At 46.2% G+C, this 25,807-nt stretch overlaps 1 protein-coding gene across 1 annotated transcript; it reads right to left on the bottom strand.

Annotated features, from left to right (window-relative positions):
- Nucleotides 1-9,495: 9,495 nt before the first annotated feature.
- Nucleotides 9,496-25,788, bottom strand: MED20 (mediator complex subunit 20). Its single transcript, XM_017878254.1, has 4 exons — nt 25,595-25,788; nt 21,681-21,835; nt 13,572-13,825; nt 9,496-11,503 (listed from the first exon to the last, which is right to left on the bottom strand). The coding sequence occupies exons 1-4, from the start codon at nt 25,606-25,608 to the stop codon at nt 11,288-11,290; spliced, it is 639 nt and encodes a 212-aa protein (XP_017733743.1). The 5' UTR covers nt 25,609-25,788; the 3' UTR covers nt 9,496-11,287.
- Nucleotides 25,789-25,807: the final 19 nt, after the last annotated feature.

The following is a 25,807-nucleotide window of genomic DNA, read 5'->3' as shown; positions in this document are numbered from 1 at the left end:
CGCTGGAGCCCCGCCCCTGGGGCCCTGCATTGCGCCAACGGCGCAGCGCTGGGCCGCGACCCCGGCACCGGCACCCTTTCCGAGGGTTCGCGCCGTAGGCGCAAAGTTTAGGGTCAGCCACAAACGCGCGGCCGCTTTGAGCCTGGCGTAAGGAGCGGCGGCGTAGGGGGGCGTTGTGAATGACTGGTCGAAGTTTGGTTGAAGCACAGGAGGGTAAATAAGAAGGTTTCCAGACAAAGAGACTCTTAAAGGTACAGACTGTTATGTCTGTCCCTCCTTCTTAAAGGGCCAGAGACGCTCCCGAGCCCATCTCCGCCCCCTTCTTCCCGGGGAACTGTAAAGGTATTTTACATGAGTTTCCCATACTTTTTTGGGTTCACCTTTAACACCTCTCCCCACTGCGAAGGAAAAAGGCTTTCTCACTATCCCGTCCATTTGTTTTGTTCTGTTAAAAGACGTTATTTCTGTGTTGTTCCTAAAGCAGCAGCCCGCAAACCGTGGGGTTTCCGGAGGCAGCAGCAAAAGTTACTATTGGCTCCCAGGCGGGCGAGCACGTGTCTGGCTTTTGCCACTGATGACCCAAGAGAGATTCAGCCGTTTTATGGAAATTCCCAAGTTAGAGGATCGCTGCCGGAACTGATGAAGTTCAGCAAATTGTAGAGCTTGGGAAGTAAACCAGACTGAGTTGGTACTGGTCCTAAGGACTTCTTTCTGGAGGGATGGGGATGGACACCGTTGGGAAACAGAACAGCACCTAAGCTACAAAAGGCTTGGTTCCTAAGCAGTCTCCTAGGTGCACTGCCTTGAAACTACTTGCGGGGTTGAGGGGGAGGATGGGAGTCTCCCAAAATAAGATCAACAATCTCAACATCCAATACATAGCTAAGGCAGATAAAGACTTACATTTAAATATAAGGACAAGTAAAATAAACACACATTAACTACAGTGGTGGCTCAAGTTACACACCTGTAAATAGGAGAACTAGGTAAGCACAAAAAACAACCCACACACAATAGGAGGGGGGAAACAATGCCTGGACCAGGCGCTGTGAAGGCAATTTATTAATAACTTGCACTTTTAAAAGAGGTTTGATAGAAGGAGAGGAAGTGGAGTGTTTCATGAGGTTCAAGACCTCAGAGTTAGATTCAGAATTTAGCTGTCTCTCGTCCATCACAGTTAACATAATTCTTTTTAAGGAATTCTTACCTTATAACTCTAATTATCTGTCTTATTCCCTTACTCAGCAATCCCCAAGAAAAATCTTGGAGAAGAAAGATTGTTACTTATTCAATGTTAGTTCCATAACAAGGTGCTTTTGCTGAGTGAAGAATTTGGGAGCCACTTAAAACTTCTAATGGAAGGGATGCTCCCAGAATAGCAATACAGGAGGAAAAGTTTCTCAGTGCTGTGAGCATGTATTAGATCAGTGTTCTCAAAAGTGTGGCCCGGAGGCTGGGTGTGGTGGCTCACGCCTGTAATCCCAGCACTTTGGGAGGCTGAGGCAGGTGGATCACGAGGTCAGGAGATCAAGACCAGCCTGACCAACACGGTGAAACTCGGTTTGACTGGATGTGGTGGTGCATGCCTGTAATCCCAGCTACTCAGGAGGCTGAGACAGGAGAATCGCTTGAACCAGGGAGCTGGAGGTTGCAGTGAGCTGAGATCGCGCCACAGCACTCCAGCCTGGCAATGGAGTGAGGCTCCATCTCAAAAAAATAAATAAATTTTTTTAAAAAGTGTGGCCTGGAAAGCCCTAGGGATCTCTGAGACCCTTTGGGCTGGGGGGATAGTGGAGTGCCTGAGGTCAAAGTGATTTTCCTAATAATAATAAGACGTTATCTGCATTGTCACTGTGATGACATTTGCACAATGATACAAAAGTAGCAATGGGTAAAACTACTGCCTTAGCACAATCAAGGCAACTGCACCAAGCTGTACTAGAGGTCAAGGTATTCTTCACTGCCACAGTATAAAAAAAAAAAAGCACCTGTTTCAGGCCAGGCGGGTGCAGTGGCTCACGCCTGTAATCCCAGCACTTTGGGAGGCCGAGGCAGGCGGATCACTTGAGGTCAGGAATTCGAGACCAGCCTGGTCAACATAGTGAAACCCCCGTCTCTACTAAAAATACAGAAATTAGCTGGGCGTGGTGGCACGCACTTGTAATCCCAGTTACTCAGGAGGCTGGGGCAGGAGAATCACTTGAACCTGGGAGGCAGAGGTTTCAGTGAGCTGAGATCACACCACTGCACTGCAGCCTGGGCAACAGAGTGAGACTCTGTCTCAAAAAAAAAAACAAAACAAAACACGTTTCATTTAAGAAGTCTTCAATGAAGACAATAAAAATTACTTTAAGTACACGTGTTTATGTGATTAAATGTATGTATGTATGCATCAAGCACTTTTAAGTACATTTGTCTTGAGAAAAAGCACTTTTGTAATTTGAGTTTGGAGATGAGTTAATAGCTTTCTTCATGGAACACCATTTTTATTTGAAAGAACAGCTAATAGACTGTAGTTGTTCAGTGGATATCTGGCAGACATGTTCTTTTCTTTTTTCTTTTTTTTTCCGAGACGGAGTTTTACTCTTGTTGCCCAGGCTGGAGTGCAATGGTGCGATCTCGGCTCACCGCAACCTCTGCCTCCCAGGTTCAAGCGATTCTCCTGCCTCAGCCTCCCTAGTAGCTGGGATTACAGGCATCTGCCACCATACCCGGCTAATTTTGTATTTTAGTAGAGACGGGATTTCTCCATGTTGGTCAGGCTGGTCTCAAACTCCCAACCTCAGGTGATCCGCCCGCCTCGGCTTCCCAAAGTGCTGGGATTACATGCATGAGCCACCGTGCCCGGCCGACATGTTCTTAAAATTAAAGTTGAGTCTGATAGCATTGTCGGTTATGATAAAACTCAACCATTTATTTTTATTTTTGGAAACGAAGTCTCACTCTGTCGCCCAGGCTATAGAGAAGTGGCGTGATGTCAGCTCACTGCAACCTCTGCTTCCCGGGTTCAAGCTATTCTCCTGCCTCAGCCTTCTGAGTAGCTGGGACCACAGGCGCACACCACCAAGCCCAGCTAATTTCTTGTATTTTAGTAGAGACGGGGTTTCACCATGTTGCCCAGGCTGGTCTTGAACTCCTGAGCTCAGGCAATCTGCCCACCTCAGCCTCCCAAAGTGCTGTGCAGTGTTTTCCAAATGACCAATGCATGACACTACAAAATCACACATTCGTAAAAGATCCATTCAAAGTGCAAAATAAAGCCAGGCGCAGTGGCTCACGCCTGTAATCTCAGCACTTTGAGAGGCTGAGGGAGGTGGATCATTTGAGCCCAGGAGTTCGAGACTAGCCTGGGCAATATAGCGAGACCCCATCTCTAAAAAGAAAAAAAAAGTGCAAAATAAACCAATAAACATTAATAGAATATAAAAAGTTCACTAATATACTTTGAGGTTCCACATTGCAACTAGCCTTTAGCAGAGTTTTGACAGCATCAAAGAATATCCACAATTATCTGAAAAAGTTAGAATATACTTCTCCCTTTTTCCAAATACACATCTGTGGGAGGTTGAATTTTCTTCATATTCAACCAAAACAACATTGAAACAGATTGAATGCAAAAGCAGATATGAGTATTTCACAGTCTTCTATTATGCCAGACATTCAAGAGATTTATGAAAATTAAAAACAATGCTACTCTTCTCAAGAAATTTTGTTTGGAAAATAATTACTTTTCCTTAAAATATTTTATCAGCTAGGCATAGTGGCTCACGCCTGTAATCCCAACACTTTGGGAAGCCAAAGGGGGAAGATCACTTGAGCTTAGGAAGTTTGAGACCAAGCCTGGACAACATAGTCATCTCTACTAAAAATAAATTAGCCAGATATGGTGGCGGGCCCAGGTAGTTCCAGCTACTCAGGAGGATGAGGTGGGAGGATTGCTTGAGCTTGGGAGATGGAGGCTGTAGTAAGCTATGATCATGCCACTGCATTCCAGCCTGGGCAACAGAGCAAGACCCCATCTCAATAAATAAATAAATAAATAAATAAATAAATAAATAAATAAGATACATAAATAAATATTTTGCCCACGCCTGTAATCCCTGCAGGCTATGGGATTGGGAGGCTATGGTGGGTGGATCACCTGAGGTCAGGAGTTTGAGACCAGCCTGGTCAACAAGGCAAAACCCCATCTCTACTAAAAATACAAAAATTAGCCAGGCATGGTGGCAGGCGCCTGTAATCCAAGCTACTCGGGAGGCTGAGGCATGAGAATTGCTTGAACCTGGGAGCCGGAGGTTGCAGTGAGCTGAGATCATACCACTACACTCCAGCCTAGGCCATAGAGTGAGACTCTGTCTCAAAAAAACATTATTTATGTTAACGTGATGGGCTTATTGTTACCTTTAAGCAAATTAATAAATATTTAGGCCAGGCATGGTGGCTCACAGCTATAATCCCAACACTTTGGGAGGCCGAGGATCACTTGAGCCCAGGAGTTTGAGACCAGCCTGGGAAACATAGTGTGACTCTGTCTTAAAAAATAAAAAATTTTAGAAAATTAAGACCTGAGAGCAGAGATGGCATCTTCTTGCCTACAAAACACTCTTCATATGTATTTTCTTTTGAGCCTCTCAACAACTCTATGAAATATGGAAAGCAGGCATCATTATTCCCACTGTACAGATGAGACTCAGAGACAACAGCTTGATTGAAGTTACGTGGCAAGTTAGGGCCAGTGCTATGGCAAGCACTCAACCATCTGTCTCTCAAAGACGCATTCTCTTCCCTCGAGCAGGCCACCCCAGAACACCCTTCACGTTCACAGCCTTGCCTTTCCTACTTGACAAAAGACTTCACATTCACAGCCTTGCCTTTCCTACATGACAAAAGACTTCTACTCTTGAATTCTGGCTTCAGGACAATCTAGGCTATATAAATGTGATCCCTAAAATCTCTTTTTAAAAGTCTCCAAAGAAAATTCAGTCAAATTCATATTAATCTTAAAATTAGTCTGTGCTATCTGATGGGGCAGCGGTATGTTGGGAAATGAAACAGAGAATGCAAGAGAATTAGGAAACTTTGCCCTAATCATTTCAATAATTTTTCAACTTGCTAATTTCATCACAGAGGCAAGGAACTATTTCTCTGCCTCATCAATCACATTTTCTGAAAATGAAAAGTATATGCATTATGCCAAATTCCATTACAACAGAATACTTGTCAGACCCCATGGAGTGTCATAACAGAACAGTAACTCTGAAGCCACAGAAGTAGCTATCAAGATTGCTTCATATGTATTTACTCCTGCCTATTTTCAAAAGAAAAAGGGGAAACATAGGAAGATAGCACAAACTCAGTCCATCTTCCCAGAAACTGTCTGAAAGGCCCAAAGGATTGGCTATAAAATGAAGAAGGAAAATCCTCTGGCTTGACACCCAGATGTAAGGTCCAGAAGGCAGGGAAAGATCCTGCTCACAAAAGCTGGCTGGACCAGTCTCAAACTTGCTTAACTTTGTCCTCATACTGTTTCCATTGCAGGATTTGTTCTCCCTTTAGAGACTCTTTTCTGGATCACAGATTTTTTTTTTTTTCGAGACAGAGTCTCACTCTGTCACCCAGGCTGGAGTACAGTGGCGAGATCTCGTCTCATTGCAACCTCCACCTCCCAGGTTCAAGTGATTCATTCTTCTGCCACAGCCTCCCAAGTAGCTGGGATTACAGGCGTGCACCACCACGTCCAGATAATTTTGTATTTTTAGTAGAGATGGGGTTTCACCATGTTAGTCAAGCTAGTTTTGAACTCCTGACCTCAGGTGATCTGCCCACCTCAGCTTCCCAAAGTGCTGGTATTACAGGTGTGAGCGACCACGCCCCACCGAGATGTGAGTATTGAATGATTGAGGGATCATCATTCAATTATTGACTCTAAATCAAGCTGGGTGATTTAAAGAGTTATTCTAACCAAAAAGACTGATTTGGGAATGCTCTATGCAATCATAGTGACTCATCTTGGAGAGCTCCTACCCCCAAGAAGTGAGTACTCACAAGCCAAAGACACCAAATTCTCAGGGGAGGCCCAAGCCTGTAATGCAATTGGTTTCAGCCATTCCACATGAGATAGTAATTGGGGTCTGTGGCCTAAGAAACCCACGCAGTAACAGAAATGGAGAGGGAGGGTATGACAAGAGAAAGGCAATGTTGGGAGTTAAAGGTATGGGGCTGGAGATGACAAGGCCATGTATCAGTCCTGCCTGTCAATTTTTGACACCTGGAGCACATGCTTAGGTGGGGAACTTCTAACCACAACCCTTACCTTCCAGTATTTGAAGAGAAAAATTTCAATAACTGCCTCAACCTGAAGCCTCAGAACACACTGGGTTGGGGTAGATCTGGTGGAGGCGAGGAGTGGGTCAGTCCCTAGGTGTTTTCTTCAGTGAAGAAGCCACACCAACGCGTGGTGGGGGAAATGTGACTACCTGGTCCTTAATATCTGAGGAAAGCCAGCAGGAGGCAGCGTGGGAGCAGGGTACAGAGAATCCAGCATGGAAGAAAGACAACAGGAAAGCACAGCCAGGGCAGGAACCATCAATGGATGTAGGAAATAGACTAGACACAAAGTAGTTTACAGTGGTTCCCAAGATCCAGCATTTGCCTTCCCCTTCCACAGGTTTTGAGGTTGGCATGTATCCCCTGTACTGTAACTTAATAGATCATTTGAAAAGACTCTTCCAGGCTGGACAACAGGATGAGACCTCCATCTCTACTGATAAATAAACAAACAAACTCTTAAAAACACCCCCATCCTAAGGAATAAAGTGCTAGTTATACTTTTCTCTTAATACAAATTAGAATAAGACAGAGTACTAGTATTAAAATGTTTCCACATTCCACCTAAAATCATCCAGCACCTCAGGGAGGTCCAGCTGCTGTACTTTGGCACATGCTGGTAGCCAGGAGTCCTGAGCTTGAAGTTTGGTCTGACTCTACCCTCATCTCTCTGCATGACTTCATTTTACACTGAAAGAACTAAATGAGCTCTAAAGCTTCCCTGACAGCTGACAGTCAAGGTTAGCATATTTCTGTGTGGCTCTGGCAAAAGTACCCCAAGATGACATTGGCAAGGCCCTAGAAGTTTCCCAGTTTCTGCTCTTTTGGGGTAGCTACAGATGGGAAAAAGGCTAAAGCATCTGGAAACAGAGGAAGGAGGGGTAGGAAGATAGTCTAGAGTGGCAAGAACATGAGATGTGAACCAAAAAAATATGGCATCTCCATTTACTGGCTGAGTGTAAGATTTACTTATAAAATGGGAATAATCACGTCCTTTTCCCCTTAATTTATATAAGTAGCCCTCAACTTTCACTTTCAAAAATTATACACAAATATTTATATCCTAAAGTACTCCTAAAAGCCCCACTCAGAAATGCACACAAGAGCTGGACAACGTATGGGTCCTTCCCACAAGTCATCAGTTTAGTTTTGGCAGCTTTCCTAGTGCCAAATTTCCTAGTGGAGCCATATTTCTTAAATTATTTAAGAAATGTAGGCTGGGCAGGGTGGCTTATGCCTGTAATCCCAGCACTTTGGGAGGCCGAGGTGGGCGGATGACAAGGTCAAGAGATAGAGACCATCCTGGCCAACATGGTGAAACCCCATTTCTAAACATACAAAAATTAGACCAGGCACGGTGGCTCACGCCTGTAATCCCAGCACTTTGCAAGGCCAAGGCGGGCAGATCACAAGTTCAGGAGATCGAGACCATCCTGGCTAACACGGTGAAACCCCGTCTTACTAAAAATACAAAAAATTAGCAGGGCGTGGTGGCGGGCACCTGTAGTCCCAGCTACTAAGGAGGCTGAGGCAGGAGAATGGCGTGAACCCAGGAGGCGGAGCTTGCAGTGAGCCGAGATCAAGCCACTGCACTCCAGCCTGGGCGACAGAGCGAGACTCTGTCTCAAAAAATAATAAATAAATAAATAAAATAAAAATACAAAAACACCAGGCACGGCGGCTCACACCTATAATCCCAGCACTTTGGGAGGCTGAGGCGGGCAGATCACGACCAAGAAACCCCGTCTCTACAAAAAATACAAAAAAAACTAGCTGGGCGTGGTGGCACGTGCCTGTAGTCCCAGCTATTTGGGAGGCTGAGGCAGGAGTATGGCGTGAACCCAGGAGGCGGACCTTGCAGTGAGCCGAGATCATGCCACTGCACTCCAGCCTGGGCAACAGCGCAAGACTGTGTCTCCAAAAAAAAAAAGAAGCTGGAAAAATACAAAAATTAGCTGGATGTGATGGTGTGTGCCTGTAGTCCCAGCTACTCAAGAGGCTGAAGGAGAATCGCTTGGACCTGGGAGGAGGAGGCTTCAGTGAGCTGAGATCAAGGCACTGCACTCCAGCCTGGGAATAGAGCAAGACTCTGTCTCAAAAAAAAAAAGAAAATATATTGCATTACCTGCCTCTTTTAGTGACACATTTCCTTTAATTGACACAAAGGAAAAAAGTACCCAAGTGGCAGTTCTTAAATCTGGTGTTCTCTAGACTTAAAGCTGGTCGAATGTATGCTTAAATGTGAAGGAAAAGAACAAAAGTGAAAAACGCTGGAAATGTTATGAGCCAAGACTGTGCCTAAAAGGCAAAGTGGGCTGGGCACAGTGGCTCACACCTGTAATCCCAACACTTTGGGAGGCTGAGGCGGGTGGATTACCTGAGGTCAGGAGTTGGAGACTACCCTGGCCAACATAATGAAACTCCATCTCTACTAAAAATACAAAAAATGAGCTGGGTGTGGTGGCGGGCACCTCTAATCCCAGCTGTTCGGGAGGCTGAGGCATGAGAATCACTTGAATCCGGGAGGCAGAGGTTGCAATCCAAGATTATGCCGCTGTGCCCCAGCCTGGGCAACAAGTGTGAAATTCCATCACAAAAAATAAAATAAGGGTCGGGCATGGTGGCTCACGCCTGTAATCCCAGCACTTTGGGAGGTTGAAGTGGGTGGATCACCTGAGGTCAGGAGTTCGAGACCAGCCTGACCAACATGGAAAAAGCCCATCTCTACTAAAAATATAAAATTAGCTGGGCATGGTGGCACACGCCTGTAATCCCAGCTACTCGGGAGGCTGAGGCAGGAGATTCGCTTGAACCCGGGAGGCAGAGGTTGTAGTGAGCCGAGATCGTGCCATTGCACTCCAGCCTGGGCAACAAGAGCAAAACTCCATCTCAAAATAAATAAATAAATAATACTAATAAAACAAAATAAAGGCAAAGTTTGTATACTTTTTTTTTCTTTCTAGCTTTTAGGGAACAGAGTCCCTCCTTACAATGCACAAGTCTAGAGAGTCTGTATTTACCACAATCAAATTCTGGAGATTTTCAGGAAATGCATTGTGTTCAAAATGTTCCTATGCATTATTTCATTCCATAAAAGCTGCAGCCTACAGAAAAATACAAATAAATAAAACTGGACGAAAGCAAATGTAAATCAGGAGGCCAAAAACATAAGATCTGTGCATTTTATTTTGTAAACAATATCTAAAACATACCTCAATATAAAAAACCAGAAACAAAAAAACAAAAACAGGGCGTGAGAACAAAAAATACAAATGACAGGTTCTGTAGTTATGATACTGAATTGAGCTTCCTGTCAGCTAAAACTAGAAGGGAAACATGACCACTACCTGACTTTTGCAGAGGCTTTAGATCTGAGCACTTGGATCTGAAAACAGTTTCTCTTTAGATGTCTTCAAATAAGGGACAGTATCCTTGATGACAATACAGTACATACATTAACAATTCTCCTAAGACCATCTCTGTGTATATCAAGGTTATACCTGGATGAATATTTCTGCAGCAGGCTTGGGGTAGGCAGGCAATATGGCCAAATATGTAGTTTGGAGGTTCAAATGAAACAGGAGAAAGAGCTCAGGCAACCATGAAGCAAGGTGCACGTATCAGGGTCAAGTGTTCTAACACAAGATTAGGGTGCATGAGAACTGGAGAGGCCTCAATACTGAGACTTAGACGAAGGGTGTGGAATTAACTTCCTAGTGTGACTAATCCAACTTAGCTCAAAGTGACTCTGAGATCAGCCCTTCTCTCAAGTCAATTCATAAACGAATGCTTTAGTTACAGGAGGTATTAACTACAAATGAACAGCCAAGAGCATTCCTGGGCATGTCCATTGAGCTCCATGTAGCAGAGGCCATTAACTGGGTCTCAGCAACTTGTAGTCACAATTCTCTTTCATCTTGTAGTCACAGCATCCCTGAGTTTTAACTCGGCACATGACTGCCCAGATAAGAGGCTCTATGTCCCAACATCTCTTTCAGCAAAGTGTGGCCACAGTGATTTGAGCAAGATAAGAGGCTCTATGTCCCAGCATCTCTTTCAGCAAAGTGTGGCCACAGTGATTTGAGCAATGCTCAGTCTATCTTTTTTAAAAAAACAGATCTTTTCTCTCTTTCTTTCCCCAGGAGAATGCAGATATGGAGCTGATGAGTCTTCTTTGATATTGTGGGTAAGAAAACATACTGGGAATGGCTGAATAAGAGAGAAAGAAACCAAGTTCCTGATAACCTTGTAGAGTTAAATCTGCCCTAGACCATCTGATTACCTCTCTATTATTAGGTGAGAAAAAAACAAACTTCTATCTTATAGCAGTTTGGCCTGTGGCTTAACATATTTCACAACAGAAGGGAAAGATGTCAGAAGGAGAGTTCAAAGGACTCAGGCAACATCCTAGGAAAGTCAATTCGCAAATCACTTCAGCAAACAGGTCAGAAAATGGTAACTATCAAACCAGTTGTGCCTTCCACTCCATCTCCAGGATAGAAGCCCAGTTACATCCTCTGACAAAAGGAAGAGGCTCTTATTACAGCACAGTCCAAACATAAAATGCAGCATGTTCACGGTGGGCCTGAGACAAATCCCCAATAGTTGGGGATACAGACTGTTTCCCCCACCAATACCAGGCAGGGACATTCCTGTCCTACCTTTCCCCTAAAGGAGGCAGGGTCCAAACTTCTCCATTCTTCATAATTACCATTCTTGAGGACAGGCCAAATCCAGTAAGGAATGGAGTAAAACAGCTGATGGGGGGCTATGTGTGAGAGTCAGGGGGTTGGGGAGGGGACTCCAGAGCCCCAGAACAAAAGCCACAGCTGGGAACCAGAGAAGGAGAGTAGACTCCATGTCTACCCTGGGTTTCTGGGGTCCGGGAACCTGAGAGTCAGCACCTGCTTCTCCTGTGGAGTACCCCTGGTGACAGAGCTCAGCTGGCAGCTGCTCATCACTAACGAATCCCAGCCACCGGCACCTGCTGCTGCTTGCGGATCTTGTTGAAGAGTTCCATGTACTGGACCATGGTATCTGCTGGGCCGTAGACTGCATCATGTCTGTTCCCAAACACTGCAGGAGCCCCTGGTGTGTGGCTGCCTAGAAAACTCTGTAGGAACTCAAGCAGCAGGCTCCAGCAGTCACTAGCTACCACACAGGGGCCATACTCCACCTGGGAACCAAAAGCACAGAGAATGAGGGTGAATGAAGGCTAAGACAAGGTCTGCTTCTCTTGCACCTCCTGCCTCCTGCTCCCATCTTCCCCAACCCCAAGCTAAAGACATACACCTCCTAGCACAGTGTTGGTCCACAGGAAACATTCAACCCAAACACTGGGCTCAACACCCGCATCTTTAGGCATCTTTGACATTTCTCTTTCTGGAGCTGTGCCAACCTGCAGCCCTCCCAGAGGATCCAGAAGCAGATCTGGGCCCCTTTTGATGATCTCAGGACTGTGTTGTCCCTGCTATGCTGGGTAAAGATTCAAGGAGAGCTCAAGAAAATTCTAAGAGACNCCAGGCTGGAGTGTAGTGGCCGGATCTCAGCTCACTGCAAGCTCCGCCTCCCGGGTTTACGCCATTCTCCTGCCTCAGTCTCCCGAGTAGCTGGGACTACAGGCGCCCGCCACCTCGCCCGGCTAGTTTTTTGTATTTTTTAGTACAGACAGGGTTTCACCGTGTTAGCCAGGATGGTCTTGATCTCCCGACCTCGTGATCCGCCCGTCTCGGCCTCCCAAAGTGCTGGGATTACAGGCTTGAGCCACCGCGCCCGGCTGCTCTCCTAATTTTTTACTGGAGAGATGGCAGGACAAAATTACTGGCAACCCTAAGGAGAAACAAGTAAATAAACAGGTGGGGTGTGTTTCTACTACAAGATTAGAAATGTAGAGGATCAACAGTGGGCCCTCAGTGGGTCTCAGCAAATCCAAGGTCTATCACAAGCTGAAAGAGTTAGGAAGTCTTGGTCCTAGAGGTTGTTGAGCAGAAACTACCACTAATGCCCTTTTCTCCAAGTGGGATTCTTCCTAGACTTATCCATCCCCATGTTTCTACATTTTAAATCCCTACATAAATGTTGATCCTCCAGGAAGAATCACAACCAAAGTCAGCAGTGCTCATACTGGCTTGAATTCCCAGAGCAAACTGCCTCTTTTATGGCATTTTCAGACTAACTTCAAAAATAGTTTGTGTGTTTCGGCCTCACTCAATAAATAAATCACAAATTTTCAAAGGGTAGACCCTGCAAGCTTACTTGTTTTCTTATCTCAGTGCTGGGCATATTATAAGTTGTGAACTTTCCCTGGTCCCACAAGAAGCCAGCTACTGCCACACTGCCACTCTCACTCCTTGTCACTATATATGTGTATGTATACACACACTCTCTCTCTCTCAGGGTCACAGATGAAGTGATCTCACACACAAACACCTCTTTCTACCATGAAAGAACGCAGACAGCATGTCAAAAGGAAAAGCACATTTTTGCTTCCCAACTTTTGATACCTATCTTAAAGCATACTAAGGAGAGCTATATGGGCATATGTGATTTAGGGCCCACCTCCAGAAAATTGTTCCAAGAGTTGTCCTGTTCTGCTCCAGTACTTCTTCTCATGGGTGACTGTCCCTCCATATCATAACTCACCTGCCTTCCTTGACTATCTTTTCCCTTCTCTAGCAAGCTACCCTTCCTAATGAAGCTTTCTGCTTGGTTTGAACCCAGCTTCCCGCTTCCTACTTCCCACCTTGTGTTAGAGAGTCTCAGTCTCTGAATAATTAAAGAAAGGATAAAAGATTCACGGAGAGAAAGCACAGATGCCTTGGAGTCAGGGATCAGGCAGGCATAAATATCTGTTTAAATTGAGAAGGACTGGAGGCCAGGTGTGGTGGCTCATACCTGTAATCCCAGCACTCTGCGGGGCTGAAGTGGGAGGATCACTTGAGCCCAGCAGTTTGAGACCAGCCTGGGCAACACATCAAGACCTCATTTCTAATTAAAAAAAAAAAAAAAAATTTACATTCGGTGGGTATAGTCCCAGGTACTTGGGAGATAGGTTGAAGGATCAATTGAGCCCTGGAGGTCGAGGCTGCAGTGTGCCAAGATTGCACCATTGCGTTCCAGCTTGGGTGACAGAGCAAGACTCTGTCTCAAAAAAAAAAAAATAGAGAAGAACTGGAAAATCTTCAGAGCCCTTTGCTGAGCAGCCCCCTCAGCATATCCTGCTCCTATTTTCACCAAGGTCTTACCTCCACAGAGATGCCCCGGGCACTGGGCCCCATTGTGACCGTGCCCACCTTCACCAGGAAGTCACAGTACTGGTACCGGGTGCCCCGGGTTTCAATTTTGCTGGCCTTAGCACTCTGGAAAAAGCCCTTGAGCTTCACCATAAGCACATCAAAGTTGGTGTCAGCAATAAGACAAGGGCCATTCTCAAAGAGAGCGAAACAGCTCAATGGGTACTCTGAGTTGTGCATCACATACATCAGCTTCCCGGTCTGACCTGCAAGGGACACAGATCCTATTCATCATCAAGACTTTCACTGGTGAACCCCAGAGTAGACTCAAATGACTCTCCCCGGAATGAGGCAAGACAGCAATCTGGCACTACCTCAGCAGTTCTTGGTGCAGGGTGAGGGGAATCCTCTCACTGACAGCCTTTTCTAGAAAGGTATGGGGGAATAGCAGGAGAGGCAGCATGTGGTAAAACCCACTCTGCTCTACAGAAAATGGTGAGGGGCACACAGGAAACTTTAATAGTGTTGATTATGTTTTAATTCTTTTTTTTTTCTGTCACCCAGGCTGGAGTGCAGTGGCGCGATCTCGAGCTCACTGCAAGCTCCGCCTCCTGGGTTCACACCATTCTCCTGCCTCAGCCTCCCAAGTAGCTGGGACTACAGGCGCCCGCCACCACGCCCGGCTAATTTTTTGTATTTTTTTTTTAGTAGAGGCAGGGTTTCGCCATGTTCGCCAGGATGGTCTCGATCTCCTGACCTCGTGATCTGCCCGTCTCGGCCTCCCAAAGTGCTGGGATTACAGGCATGAGCCACCGCGCCTGGCCTGTTTATGTTTTAATTCTTAAGTTGAGTGGTGGGCTCACCGATGGTCTATACGTAAAGTCTAACTCCCATAGACTTTACATATAATCTTTTGTATGTTATCATATATTACATAAGTAAAAGGAAAGTAACAGCATTTGGGCATGCCAAAGGAAGTAGCTGCTCCCTTCTTCTGCGCACTCCTCCTCACCTCAGCTTCCTCCCTCTTTGAGATCTAGTAAATGGTCCTACAGAAGCACCAAAGGGGAGTGTCTGAGCATAAGCAGGGAAAGGTAGATGGGAGCCAAGCTGTGATAGGTCTTGTCTACCATGCCTCAAGAAGTTTAGACTGTATCCTGAAACCAACGGCAAACCATTGGAGAATTTTTAGAAGTCTAGCCAACTTGGGAAGCAAGCAGCACACTACAGCAGAGAGAATTCAGGATCTGGTTCAGAAGTTCAACTTTCAAGCCCCAGCTCACCCCTTCAAGTCTCTAAGAAATGAGTTTTCTCATTGATTTCCACAGACTTTTTGCAATAAGAATGGAAAGCTATATACATTTAGTTAAGTAGAAAACAGAAGAAGGAAGGGCTGGGAACAGTGGCTCACATCTGTAATCCCAACACTTTGGGAGGCTGAGGCAGGTGGATCACTTGAGGTCAGGAGTTCGAGACCAGCCTGACCAACAGGGTGAAACCATATCTCTACTAAAAATACAAAAATTATCTGGGTATGGTGGTGTATGCCTGTAATCCCAGTTACTTGGGAGGCTGAGGCACGAGAATCACTTGAACCCAGGAGGCGGAAGTTGCACTGAGCTGAGATCATGTCACTGCGCTCCAGCCTGGGCAACAGAGCAATACTCTGTCTCCAAAAAAAAAAAAAAAAAAAACCAGAAGGCAAAAACTGGAAAGCAAGATTCCTCTTTCATACACTATAAGAATTAATGGATAGACTGCCACAATCCCACATGCTTATTACATATATAAGCCATTCCCAACACTTTTCTTAGGGCTTAAGAAACATACAAGCAGAGGACTTAGCCCCTGACTTCAAGAAGCTGACAATCAGGCCAGGGATCACACCTGTAATCCCAGCACTTTGGGAGGCCATGGTGGGTGGATCGCTTGAGGTCAGGAGTTCGAGACCAGCCTGGCCAACATGGTAAAATCTCGTCTCTACTAAAAATACAGAAATTAGCCAGGCATGGTGGTGTGCGCCTGTAATCCCAGCTACTCAGGAGGCTAAGGCAGGAGAAGCACTTGAACTCAAGAGGCAGAGGTTGCAATGAGCCAAGATCATGCCACTGCACTCCAGCCTGGGTGATAGCGAGACTCCATCTCAAAAAAGCAAAAAAAGCTGATAATCTCATGAGAGAGATAGGCTAAAAACTTTTTTTTTTTTTGAGACAGCGTCTCACTGTGTCGCCCAGCCTGTAGTGCAATGGCGTGATCTGGGCTCACCGCAACCTCCGCCTCTTAGGTTCAAGTGATTCTCCTGCCTCAGCCTCCTGAGTAGCTGGGATTATAGGTGTGTGCCACCACACCTGGCTAATTTTTGTGTTTTTAGTAGAGACGGGGATACACCATGTTGGCCAGACTGGTCTTGAACTTCTGACCTCAGGTGATCTGCCAACCTTGGCCTCCCAAAGTGCTGAGATTCCAGGCATTAGCCACCACGCCCAGCTGAGATAGGCTAAAAACTTTTTTTTTTTTTTTTTTTTTTTTGAGACAGAGTCTCACTCTGTCTCCCAGACTGGAGTGTAGTGGCACGATCTCGGCTCACTGCAACCTCTGCCTCCCGGGTTCAAGTGATTCTCCTGCCTCAGCCTCCCGAGTAGCTGGGATTACAGGCACCTGCCACCAGACCTGGCTAATTTTTTGTATTTTTAGTAGAGACAGGGTTTCACCGTGTTGGTCAGGCTAGTCTCGAACTCCTGACTTCAGGCGATCCACCCACCTCGGCCTCCCAAAGTGCTGGGATTAGAGGCATGAGCCACCGCGCCCAGTGGCTAAAAACTTTTTAAAAGACCATGAAATAAAACAAGTTATTACCGAGGAAAGACCACAAGTCTTTCGGAAGAAAGGAAAGACTTCAGGATAGGAAAAGATTAAAGTGAACAAGTCAGCAGGAAAAAAAAACAGGATTTGGCCGGGCATGGTGGCTCACATCAGTAATCCCAGCATGTTGGGAGGCTGAGGCGGGCGGATCATGAGGTCAGGAGATCAAGACCATCCTGGCTAACATGGTGAAACCCCATCTCTACTAAAAATACAAAAAATTAGCCAGGCATGGTGGCGGGTGCCTGCAGTCCCAGCTACTCGGGAGGCTGAGGCAGGAGAATGGCATGAACCCGGGAGGCGGAGCTTGCAGTGACCCGAGATCACGCCACTGCACTCCAGCCTGGGCGACAGAGTGAGACTCTGCCTCAAAAAAAAAAAAAATAGGATTCGAACTGCGATAGGAAGAGAAGATAGGATCCAGCCACAAGAAGGAAGAAGACACTCTAGATAGGGGGTAAGAGTGTGGGAATGAAAAGGGTGCAAGGGTTGGGGGAGCAGAGGTCATGTGGCTTCCCTATATAGGCCGCTGTTCATGAACACAGGAGGCTCTGCATGATCCTCCAGGACACATCCCTCCTCCTGACTGCTTGCTGACGATTCACGCCTGTCACCTCCTTCTAAATCCAGTTCAAACCTTCTGGACTCTCAAGAAAAAAATCCATCCAAAGCTGACCTCGTCATTCTGTCTACTCACTATAATTACACAATTTATTCATACTATATGAGTCTGCAAGTGTTACTGCCTTGGAAATATCTTAAAAGTCAACTAAGGGATGTGTGTGTGTGTGTGTGTGTGTGTGTGTGTGTGTGTGTGCGCGCGCGCGCGCGCTTAATGAAGAAGGCACTTCTAGTTATAAACAATAACATTTTCCTTTTCTTTTCTTTGAGACACGGTGTTGCTCTGTCACCTAAGCTGGAGTGTAGTGGCATGAACACAGCTCACTGAAGCCTCAACCTCCTGAGCCCAAGTAATCCTCCTGCCTCAGCCTCCCATGTAGCTGGGACCACCATTCCCACCATTTAAAAAAAATTTTTTTTTGAGACGGAGTCTCACTCCGTCACCCAGGCTGGAGTGCAGTGGTGCAGTCTCGGCTCACTGCCAGACTGCCAGCCCTACCTCCCAGGTTCCCACCATTCTCCTGCCTCAGCCTCCCGGGTAGCTGGGACTACAGGCGCCCACCACCACGCCTGGCTAATTTTTTGTATTTTTAGTAGAGATGGGGTTTCACCATGTTAGCTAGGATGGTTTCGATCTCCTGACCTCATGATCCACCTGCCTCGGCTTTCCAAAGTGCTGGGATTACAGGCGTGAGCCACTGTGCCCAGCTTTTTTTTTTTTTTTTTTTTTTTTTTTTTTGTCGAGACGAGATCTTACCATCTTGCCTAGGCTGGCCTCAAACTCCTAGGCTCAAGCAATCCTCTCACCTCTACTTCCCAAAGTGCTAGGATTACAGGTATGAGCCACTGCACTCAGCTGACAATAGTACTTTTTTTTTTTTTGGAGACGGAGTCTAGCTCTGTTGCCCAGGCTGGAGTTCAATGGAGTGATCTCGGCTCACTGTAGCCTCTGCCTCCCAAATTCAAGCGATTCTCCTGCCTCAGACTCCTGAGTAGCTGGGATTACAGGCACCTGTCACCACACCTGGCTAATTTTTGTATTTTCAGTAGAGACGGGGTTTCACCATGTTGGCCAGGTTGGTCTCAAGCTCCTGACCTCAGGTGATCTGCCCACCTCGGCCTCCCAAAATGCTGGGATTCCAGGTGTGAACCACCGCGCCTAGCCGACAATCGTATTTTCTATCACAGCAAAATCCTTTCATGTCTGTACCACCTTGTAAAGCAAGGAGAACCAGATTTACTGTCCCCCTTCTAAAGTTGAGGAAAATGAAGCTAATTGGATCCCAGAGCAGCAGCAGTAGCAGAACCACCTGGGAACTTTTTAGAAATGCAAATTATAGCCAGGGCGCTCACGCCTGTAATATCAACACTTCAGGAGGCCAAGGCAGGGAGGATCGCTTGAGCCCAGGAGTTTGAGACCAGCCTGGGCAACATAGGGAGACCTTGACTCTACAAAAAAATCAAAAAGTTAGCCAGGTATACTGGCACGCACCTGTGGCCCCAGCTATTTAGGATGCTGAGGCTGAAGGATCACTGGAGCCCGGCAGGTCGAGGCAATAATGAGCTGTGATCATGCCATTGCACTCCAGCCTGGGTGACAGACTACTAAGTCAGAAACTTTGGGGTGGGGTCTAGCAGTCTGTGTTGTAACAAGCCTTTCAGATGATGCTAATGCTGGTCAAGTGTGAAAATCACTGAACTACAGGCACAGAGCCGGTAACCAGCAAGACTGAAGCTCCAGTCCAGGCCTGCTCACCCCAAGTTTGTTGCTTCTTCCATTGTTCCCTCCTGTCTGCCATGAAGGTGTACTGTCTCCCCAACTAGACTGTAACTTCTTGAAAGTGAGGGCCTGCTCAGCCCGCACCAGGTAGTTTCACTAGAAGTCATATGCCATTTCATATCTATATCCAAATGTTTTATTACCCAAATGCTTTTGTAATTATCTTTTGATTTTTACCTCCTTCATATTGAAGGCAACACAAATGGAACTGCAATTTTATCAACGACGATAAAAAAGCTCATTACAACTCTTAGCCACTTAAATACTACATTAAGTATTACATGACAGGCCGGGTGCAGTGGCTCATGCCTGTAATCCCAGCACTTTGGGAGGCCAAGGTGGGCAGATCACAAGGTCAGGAGTTCGAGACTAGCCTGGCCAACATGGTGAAACCCCACCTCTACTAAAAACACAAAAATGAGCCAGGCATGGTGGAGTGCACCTGTAGTCCCAGCTACTCGGGAGGCTGAGGCAGGAGAATTGCTTGAACTCGGGAGGTGGAGGTTGCAGTGAGCTGAGACTGCACCACTGCACTCCAGCCTGGGCAACAAGAGCAAAACTCCATCTCAAAAAAAAAAAAAAATTACATGACAATCTCAGTTCTACATGCTTTGCATGTATTAACTTATTTAGCACAACATGAGGAGAGAAATACTATGATTATCTTCATTTTACAGATGACAGAACTGTATTGGGAAGAGTCCAAAAACAGAGCCCATGTCAGATAGTTTTGGTACAAGAAATGTATACAGGGAACGAATACATGGGTTCGAAGAAAGGAAAAACCAAACAGGATGGTGGGACAACCCAAAGATTAGCAACACAGGAAGCTACAACCATCCCTAGGGCTAGAGGGAAAAGAAAATATGTGCTGTTATCACAGGCAGGAAAGAGGGCTGCCTAGCAGAAGCTAGAACCAAGGAGGTGAAGACACAGCCATGGCTAGAGACACTGCCCAGAGCAGAGGGAGAGGAACACTGTGGGCTTCCTTTCTCCCATCCTCTAATCTTCTCTGGTGCCTCTCAATAACCAAAGCTAACTAGGAGAGGGCCTGGAAAATACAGCTTACAGGGGAAGTGCAGGAAATGGATCTAAGGGAAACAGGTACATGAGAGGCGTGGAAATAGTAACAGATAGGTTGTGGGAGTTACCTACAGGTACACAGTTAGAATGTGGCAAAGCCAGGACTCAGGGCTCTGGCTCCTCAGTGATAACCACAGTGCTATGGAACTGTTCAAGGTCAAGTTACTGCAGAGCCAAGACTAAGAGAAACAAGTTCCCTAACTCATAGCCAAAGAGTCTCTCATTGCCTGCGCCCAGGAGTTAGAGCTTGCAGTGAGCTGTGATCATGCCACTGTACAGTTGGGCAACGAAGTGAGACCCTCACTCTAACAAGAAAAAAAAAAATCCTCTCTCCCTCCCAACCACCATCCCCATCATCCACACCCCATCTCATCACTCAATCCACTAAAAGAACAGTTGATTTATGCTAATGAGGAGGTCAATGCCAATGGTTAGGTGTAGGAAAACAGGAACTCTATAAAAAGAAACTTCTAGAAGCCCTAAAGCTCTAAAAGAATCATAAACAAGACTTCTGGGCCTAAAACAAGTCTTTCTCAAATTTCAGAGTGCATAAGGATTGTCTGGATTATTAAATGTAGATTATGTGGCCTACAGCAGCAGTCAATCAGTAAACAAGGCCAGGAATCTGCAACTCTAACAAGTAACCCAGGTGATTCTGATGTGGTTAGTCAGTGATTAACCCTCTGAGAAACATTGCTTTTAGAGTTCAAACTGCACAAAACAAAAAGCACTCAAAGAACACAAGAGCCAGGCATGGTGGCTCATGCCTGTCATCTCAGCACTTTGGGAGGCCCTTGCTGGTGGATCCCCTGAGCTCAGGAGTTTGATACCAGCTACTTGAGAAGCTAAGGTGGAAGGATGGCTTGTGGCTGGGAGTTTGAGACGAACTTGGGCAGCATAGTAAGTCACTCCCATGACCCCACCCAAAAGTAAAAAATCAGCCAGGCATGGTGGCACATGCCAGTAGTTTCAGCTACTCAGGAGGCTAAGGTGGGAGGATCACCTGACCCCAGGAGTTTGAGGCTGCAGTGAGCTATGGGACACCAAAGCACTCCAGCCTGGGCAACAGAGCAAGACTCTATCTCCACACACACACACACACAAACACACACATACAAAGAAATTTTGGGATGTAGCAGATATGTTTAGTATCTTGGTTGTGGTGATGGTATCATAAGTGTATGCATATATCCAAACTCATTAAGATGTATGCATTAGATGTGTACAACTGCTTGTATATCAACTATACCTCAATAAAGCTTTAGCCAGGAGTGGCGGCTCATACCTATAATCTCAATACTTTGGGAAGCTGAGGCCGGATAATCCCTTGAGGCCAGGAATTCAAAACCAGCCTGGTCAACACAGGGAGACCCTGTCTCTACAAAAAATTTAAAATATTAGCCAGGTGTGGTGGCTCATGCCTGTGGTGTCAGCTACTCAGGAGGCCAAGTCAGGAGGCCAAGGTGGAAGGATCACTTGAGCCCAGGGGGTCGAGGCTGCAGTCAGTGAGCTGTGATCATGCCACTGCACTCCAGCCTGGGCGACAGAGTAAGACCCTGTCTCAACAAAATAAATAAATAAAATAAAACAAAATAAAGCTTTCAAAGGCCCTATTCTAAGAGATAAAGAACCAATAATTAATGAATTCAGAAACACATCTCGCCACATGTTTAAGAATACCACCCTCAGCAGAAAAGCAGAAAGACTTCAATTAACACAAATGTCTATTAACTCCAACCCTCGTTCCGGCCATCCTACAGATCCATGTTACTGACCTTGGCTGCCAAGGGTAGATGCAGCCGTATGGTAAGTCTCACAGTCCACACAAAATGTTCCTTGCTTCTCTGCCCCAAGCATCTCCAATTTCCGGGTAAGGAGCTCTACGGTTTGCTGAACACTCTTGCCCTCAGCCACAGGCATCTGGGACACACTGGAAAGGAGAGCACCAAATGGTCAGTTATCCAGAGACACACATGTGCTCAATGAGCCACTCACTCGCCCACAGCATCACGGCTCGTCAGGGCCAAAAGTTATCTTGGAAATTACCTACTATGACCATCTCCCAACCCCTGCAACTTTATTATTAATTAAAAAAAAATTTTTTTGGGCCAGGCATGGTGGCTCATGCCTGTAATCCCAGCACTTTGGGAGGTCGAGGTGGGCGGATCACGAGGTCAGAAGTTCAAGACAAGAATGGCCAACATGGTGAAACCCTGTCTCTACTAAAAATACAAAAATTATTTATCTGGGCGTGGTAGCGGGTGCCTGTAATCCCAGCTACTTGTGAGGCTTAGGCAGGAGAATCATTTGAACCTGGGAGGCAGAGCTCGCAGTAAGCCGAGATTGCGCCATCGCACTCCAGTGTGGGCAACAGGGCGAGACTTGATCTTAAAAAAAAAAAAAAAAAAAAGTTAAGACCAGTCAAGTGCAGTAGTTAGAATGGGGAAGAATAGAACAAGGAGTCCAATCTGTAACCGAATGTGAACAATCAATTAAGATAACTCATTACACTTGGACCAGTCCCCCATTTTAAAGACAAGGAATAGAGGACCACTGTCCCTGAGAGCCCCTCTAAGAACTGAAGCACAGTTCTCAGGATTCTCACACCAGAGCAATGAACTTCCTATCATGGGGCATTCTCAAGTGTGGCATGCCAAAGATTCTAGATGGCACACAGGCTGAGCATTCAATAATGCTGAGTTATATAATGAAAAAGGGATTCCTTTTGCAACTCTTTCAGTTCTGACTACATCAAGGAGAAAGTCTCAGTTTAGGTTAACACGTTTTTACCAACTCTGTGAACTTGAGCTGTTCAGCACAGTAGCCCAGAGCCACAGGTGGCTGGGGCTAGTGTATTGGACACTGCTGTTAGAGAACATTTCCATCATCACAGAAAGTTCTATTCAACAGCCCTAGGAACAGAAAAAAAAGCAGCCTTCAAGTTTATAATCTTCGGGAATGAGAGGCAACAGTATTCACAAAAATTGAATCAAAACAATGGAACAAAACAAAACAAAAAAAACATCATTTCCAAGGTTTCCTCCTATGGTGAGTGAACCTCCTATGGTGGCTTCCCCTTTAGGGTGGTAGGTAACAATTGCCAACCAACAACGTGCCAGACTGTGTCCTAAGGCCTTTAGATGAATTAACTCTCCAAATCCTCACAATAGTCCTATGAAGATGTTATTTATCAACTTGTTACAAATAAGGAAACTGCCGGGAACGGTGACTCACGTGTAATCCCAGCACTTTGGAAGGCCGAGGTGGGCGGATCACTTGAGGTCAGAAGTTCAAGACCAGCCTAGCCAACATGGTGAAACCCTGTCTCTACCAAAAATACAAAACTTAGCCAGGCGTGGTGGTGTGTGCCTGTAATCCCAGCTACATGGGAGGCTGAGGCAGGAGAATCACTTGAAACCAGCAGGCGGAGGTTGCAGTGAGCCAAGATCGCACCACTGCCTTCCAGACTGGACAACAAGAGCGAGACTCCATCTCAAAAAGAAAAAAAAAAGGGGGAAATTTAAGTACAGTACAAAGAGGTTAAATAACTTGCACTAGGTCACACAGTTAATGTGTGGTACACCCAAGACTCAAAGCCCAGCAACCTGGTTTCCTGTCCATGCTCTTAACCACTAACTAGACTGCCTGTATAGGGATGTAGTGCCTGTTAAAACATTTTTAAGGAAAAGGTCAATTTAAAAAATCAATAAACAATAGTACAGGCAGTACTTAGCTATATAGAAATCAAGAAAACAGTCATAGATGACATTGCTTTATGCTCAGCTAAATGAATCTCTTAGGGTAGAATCCTTCTGTTGCTAAAAATTGTCACTATCAGAAAAAGCACTGATAAACAATGTTGCTAATGTGCCTTATTTTGAAATATAAAAGAATCCCTAAACTGACGCTACAAGGGACAGAAGTCCTAGGATTCTGAAAACGTTGATAAGGGTGCCAACAGAGAGCCCTTGCCCTGGAGCTGCCTTCTCCATTTAAAGAGCAGGGGTGGCTGGGCACGGTGGCTCATGTCTGTAATGCCAATACTTTGGGAGACCAAAGCAGGAGGCTCGCTTGAGTTCAGGAATTCAAGACCTGGATGTACAAAACAGCAAGAACCCATTTCTATTTCTTTAAAAAAAAGAAAGATCATGGGGTCCCAGGGTTCTACGCTGCATCTTTTCTATTTCCATCCCTCACATATCTTGCTTCCATTAAGGAACAAAGGAGGATCATGATGTGAATTGTGGGAAACAAGAGTGCAATCACTGAGAAACCTGCAAGAACCTGGGCTACCAGGAGGAAAAGTATTTCCCCTACACATGATTTTGTATGAGAAGCCTATAGCCACTGGCTTCAGATAGCCTGGCCTTCGGGTTTCTCCCACGGGGAAAAATGCTCACATCTACTGAGATAAGAAAAAAATGTTCTGGGACCTGACACCTTACAACTAACGCCTCCACAAGCACTGGACCCATACCTTTCCCTGCTACCTCATCTTCTTCCAACTAAGACTTAAAACATATGAAAGATAAAAACTCCATTGAAACTAGACTAACCATGGAATTAAACATAGTGGGAAACGGGTCCTAAAGAGATAAAGTGCCTGGAACCATGATCTCCTTATTTTCAACAGCCTCTTTTTCCCTCTGGACCCAAGATCTTAAAATGGGCAAATTAGAAACAGACACAAACTGGTCTAACTGCATTTGATGGCTGAGGGAAGGGTAGGCGAAAATCTTGGCGGGTCGCGATGGCTCACGCCTGTAATCCCAGCACTTTGGGAGGCCGAGGCCGGTGGATCACCTGAGGTCTGGAGTTCGAGACCAGCCTGGCCAACATGGAGAAACCCCGTCTCTACTAAAAATACAAAATTAGCCGGGTGTGGTGGCACGTGCCTGTAATCCCAGCTACTCAGGAGCCTGAGGAAGGAGAATGGCTTGAACCTGCGAGGCGGAGGTTGCTGTGAGCCGAGATCGCGCCATTGCACTCCAGCCTGGGCAACAAGAGCGAAACTCCGTCTCAAAAAAGAAAGAAAAGAAAAGAAGAAAGAAAGATAAAGAAAATCTTAAAAAACACTGTCTCCTGATTGCTTATAACCCACTCCCTCCAACCCTGTCTGCAGGTGGGTCACAGTCCAAAGACCCTATTTCCAACCCTGACGTCCCATTGCGGGCAGTACTATGGCCTCACGGGAAGGAAAATGTATCTAGAAGGGAATGAGGTACACAACCATTGATAGGTTCCTGGGATAAAAACTTTGCTTTGTCGACACCAGCCTGGCCAATATGGTGAAACCCCATTTCTACTAAAAATACAAAAAACAGCTGGGCGTGGTGGTGGGCGCCTGTAATCCCAACTACTCGGAAGGCTGAGGCAGGAGAATCGCTTGTTAACCCAAGAGGCGGAGGGTGCAGTGAGCCAAGATCGCACCACTGCACTCCAGCCTGGCGACAGAGCGAGACTCCGTCTTAAAGAAAAAAAAATAAAACTTCGCTTTGCTTTCCCACCTTCCAAGAGGAAGGGGCGCATCTCCGAGGAAACAAGGCCGGGGAACCCGCGGCCCGCACGGGATCCTCTCATCCACACAACCCGAGGACAGCTCCCAGGGGACGGCGGACCACTGTCAGGGTCCTCTTTCCGGCCCTTCACAACTCCAAGCTCCGCCCCACAAAATCCCCTGCAGTCCTACCAAGTCACTCCCATGGCGTCGGGCCAGGAAGGTGGCCGGATCACACGGTAGAAACGCAGGGTTCCCTGTCCGCCCACAGAACCTGCTCCAGTTCCCCAACACAACCTTTGGTCTCAGAAGAGACTCCGGAAATACGTAAAAACAAAGCGCCGGGTCCACGCCTTTCCCCAGGAGTGGGGCGGGTCTCAGGGGCCCTCGGTGACACCTCTAGTG

The sequence above is a fragment of the Rhinopithecus bieti genome, unplaced genomic scaffold (genome assembly GCF_001698545.2).
Source record: "Rhinopithecus bieti isolate Rb0 unplaced genomic scaffold, ASM169854v2 scaffold_9981, whole genome shotgun sequence".
NCBI classification, from domain to species: domain Eukaryota; kingdom Metazoa; phylum Chordata; class Mammalia; order Primates; family Cercopithecidae; genus Rhinopithecus; species Rhinopithecus bieti.
The sequence above is the reverse complement of the archived record's forward strand: the minus strand, read 5'-3'. Positions and strand labels throughout refer to the sequence as shown.

Bases quoted from the DNA above. Each gene is read 5' to 3' on its own strand.
- MED20 (XM_017878254.1), bottom strand. The intron at 13,826-21,680 runs GTCAGTAACATG...TGTCCCTTGCAG, and splicing joins ATCTACCCTTGGCAGCCAAG to GTCAGACCGGGAAGCTGATG. The intron at 11,504-13,571 runs GTAAGACCTTGG...TTTGGTTCCCAG, and splicing joins CCCGGGGCATCTCTGTGGAG to GTGGAGTATGGCCCCTGTGT.